The 3,143-nt window shown below is 39.8% G+C and overlaps 1 protein-coding gene across 4 annotated transcripts; it reads right to left on the bottom strand.

Moving 5' to 3' along the window:
- Positions 1–307: 307 nt before the first annotated feature.
- On the bottom strand, positions 308–2,288 carry LOC125988426 (single-stranded DNA cytosine deaminase). Of its 4 annotated transcripts, XM_049753660.2 has the most exons (6): positions 2,170–2,288; positions 1,893–2,049; positions 1,558–1,801; positions 1,351–1,469; positions 1,248–1,271; positions 898–1,087 (listed from the first exon to the last, which is right to left on the bottom strand). In XM_049753660.2, the coding sequence occupies exons 1-6, from the start codon at positions 2,181–2,183 to the stop codon at positions 1,049–1,051; spliced, it is 597 nt and encodes a 198-aa protein (XP_049609617.1). In that variant the 5' UTR covers positions 2,184–2,288; the 3' UTR covers positions 898–1,048. The 4 variants fall into 4 exon arrangements, with proteins under 4 accessions (XP_049609613.1, XP_049609615.1, XP_049609614.1 ...); XM_049753656.2 differs by having other exon boundaries at positions 308–1,271; positions 2,170–2,287; XM_049753658.2 differs by having other exon boundaries at positions 308–1,271; positions 1,893–1,914; positions 2,170–2,236.
- Between the last annotated feature and the right edge of the window lie 855 nt (positions 2,289–3,143).

Raw genomic sequence — 3,143 nt, 5'->3', positions numbered from 1 at the left:
CAAGGAATGTTTGGATGTTTTTCGGACCAATAGCATAAAGTACAGCAATTTTAGAATTGTAACGATTAACGATGCTCAGCAGAAAGGTGTGAAATCAGGGAGATGTGCAATTTTTCTACAAATCAAGCCAAATGAGCCAGTAGCAGAGCAGTATGTTAATAAAAGATACCAAATGCCCAAAAGCTTTCATTCCCATAAATCCAAGTGTAGTGAGAATGCTGCTTAATCCAAACCAGAATAAGAAAAATCCATCAAATTTGTCATTCCACTAAAGCAGAACACGTCCAAACAAAAATGCCACAAAAAGGAATGGGTATATTGTTTACTGAAATGATGATAAATGAATCACAATTTACTCACAGATTTAATTTGTGTAAAATTTGGGACTGTTAAGTTAAACACAAAGCTTATATATTGTATGAATGGCAGCATGTGGCTATAACTGTCACCTTTTGCCATATAGTGGAGGAGCATTTTCTTCTTCTACTTATCACTCTTGACAAAGATAGACATTGGGGACATCACTGCTTTACAGAAAGTGAAGATGTATAAATATTGGGCTGTAAGAGAAATAAACACAAGGTGTTGGTACCTTAGCATTAAAAAAGGAAAATGATAAAAAGTTTTGAAAGCTACAAAAACTTTTGGTATTGCTTTATTTTGTGGTCTAACTCAATTGGCTGAACTGGTTGCAGGTGGACAGCAGGGGGCACTATAGTGATCCAGGGATTCTGAGCTTACTGAGCGTCGTTTGAGAATGCATCGCAGGAGAGCAGAGTGAGTTCAATATTCATTGATAATAGGTGGGATCCAATGTGATTTGGGAGGAAGAAGTCTGCTTTGAAAAGGTATGGTCTATTGAGAAAAGTGGTGAAGTTGTCCACATAGGGGATGCTTTTGCTCATACAGTATCTTTTAAGACAGATGTGGAGTTGTCTGACACGGCTAAAGTTTAGGTCACCAAAGTAAGGGGGGACAAAGGGACCTGAAACAATGGCACGCTTCTTTGAGTCTTGGATGGTGGATATGAGTGAGATGTAGTCATCTTTCAGTTTCTCTGACTGCAGCAGTTTATGGTCCCACGTTCCTACATGAACAACCACAGCAGCGATAGACGGGCATTGAGCCAGTAGATGAAGCATGACGTCATCGACTTCTCTAATGAGTGCACATGGGTGGCAGGAAGTGCTGCATCTGGGAATATCAACATGCCGGACCATGGAGGTCCCGACGATAAGCACACGTACCCCGTCCCTTGCGCAAAGGCCGTTCTAATGTAAAAAGACAAAATTACATGACATGGCCGATAAGACAAATTGCACTTTCATTTTAAATTATACTCTCCGTTACCTGCTGGAGAATATCGGTGAGCTCTTCTTGATAATGAGCGTGGTTTTCAACAATGTTGTCCCAAGGTGGGAAGGGCCTTTGTTGATGATCAACAAAGGTTTTCCAGCAGTATTCAAAGTCTATGGAGAATAGAGATTAGAAGGATTGCATGGAATTTTCAAAAGAAGTAGTCAGTTGGGTTGTAGAAAAAGTAAAATTTCAAATTACGTTCATTATTCATGACTTTGAGATGCACTCCGGCATCATTCAGCAGCTTCAGGCCCTCGCGATTTCTCCTCTCGTGAATGCGGTAGAGGCGCGACACAAAGATACGGAGATTCACATTTAGATTGTTGGACAGGAATTTGACTAATGCCTTGGAGCAGTTTGCACAGGGTGACCAGGAGAAGTAACAAGTGACCGTGTAGCTGAGTCCACAATCCAAGGTTTTCAGGTTCTCCAGAAATCGCATCTTTATAAGACATAAAACAGTGAGTAGACTCTATTCAAGATTTGAAAAGTTTCCTCCGAGGAGGCTTTTTAGCATCTTTCTCCAAACTCACCTCTGCGTGCACACCACGGTCACTACAAAAATATCCAGATTTAGGAGAATCAATACACTCGACACTTAATGCTTTAAAACACAGGTAGGCTGCCCGGCGCGGTCCACTGAGCACATTTTGGTATTGTAAGAGAAACAGATCCCTTTCTAAAACCTCACTGTGCCAAAGGGAAAATGAGACAATATTAATTTACTGGCCACAATATTGGGAAATTATTTTTTAATGTAATGCAGCCTTTATCAAATTTGGCAAGCAACACGCACACATCTGGACTTACCCTAGTTCTACCATCCTCGTGAAGAATATAAGCTTTCCAATTCTTCAGAAGACCGGCACCCATTGACCCTTGCTCTGTCAAGTACATTCTTTTATAATCTGAAACCTTATCCGACTTGTTTGACTTGGCCAGTTGAGCCAATCAAGTGCAAGAGTGTATGAATCATCTTCCTCTTGTTCTTACTTTCGTTTCTCTTTGCCCATGTGCATATGTGTGCCGGTATTTTCTCTTCAATAAACGATACTATCTAGGGGTAAAGGGGGACGATGTGTGTTACTTGTGGATTGTCACAGCAAAAACAGCTTTTGTTAGCCGTTTGTTTCTTTTGTTCAGACAGAAAATATAAGTCTTACCCTAAAACTTTGTTGACAGTTTCTTTTTCCCTGCTTACATTTCTTACTTGCTTGGCAGTGTTTATAGCTGTTGCAATAACCTTAGCTATTAGAAAATAAAGCTCTCCAGGTACAACCACATTGATGCTGTTACATACGTTCCTTCTCTTTTAAAAACTTTGATACTCAACTTTAACCTTTCTCTTTACGATACAATTGAACCGCTTTTGACTGCGAGGATTTATGGAAATAACTTGTTGCATATTGATACACTGTGTAAAATTATTGCTAATAAATATTGTAGAAAACATAAACATGGTGTCCTCACGTAGAACCTTTATATTTATATTTACATTAAATGTTCTCCTTTCTCCTGCGACCCCCGTGGGGACAAAGCGGTACAGAAAATGGATGGATGGATGGATGGATGGATGGATGGATGGATGGATGGATGGATGGATGGATGGATGGATGGATGGATGGATGGATGGATGGATGGATGGATGGATGTTCTTCTTTCTGGGGGGCATAACATAAAATGGTTCAGAAGCACTGCCTCAGTATGAAGCATTAAAAATGGATAGCAATGTGAAACACAATTAAACTTGAAATTTATTTAATTCTTTATCATCAAATCTTGGA

This window comes from Syngnathus scovelli, chromosome 1, assembly GCF_024217435.2.
Source record: "Syngnathus scovelli strain Florida chromosome 1, RoL_Ssco_1.2, whole genome shotgun sequence".
NCBI lineage: Eukaryota > Metazoa > Chordata > Actinopteri > Syngnathiformes > Syngnathidae > Syngnathus > Syngnathus scovelli.
Note: the sequence above shows the minus strand (reverse complement) of the source record. Positions and strands in the feature narration are given on the sequence as shown.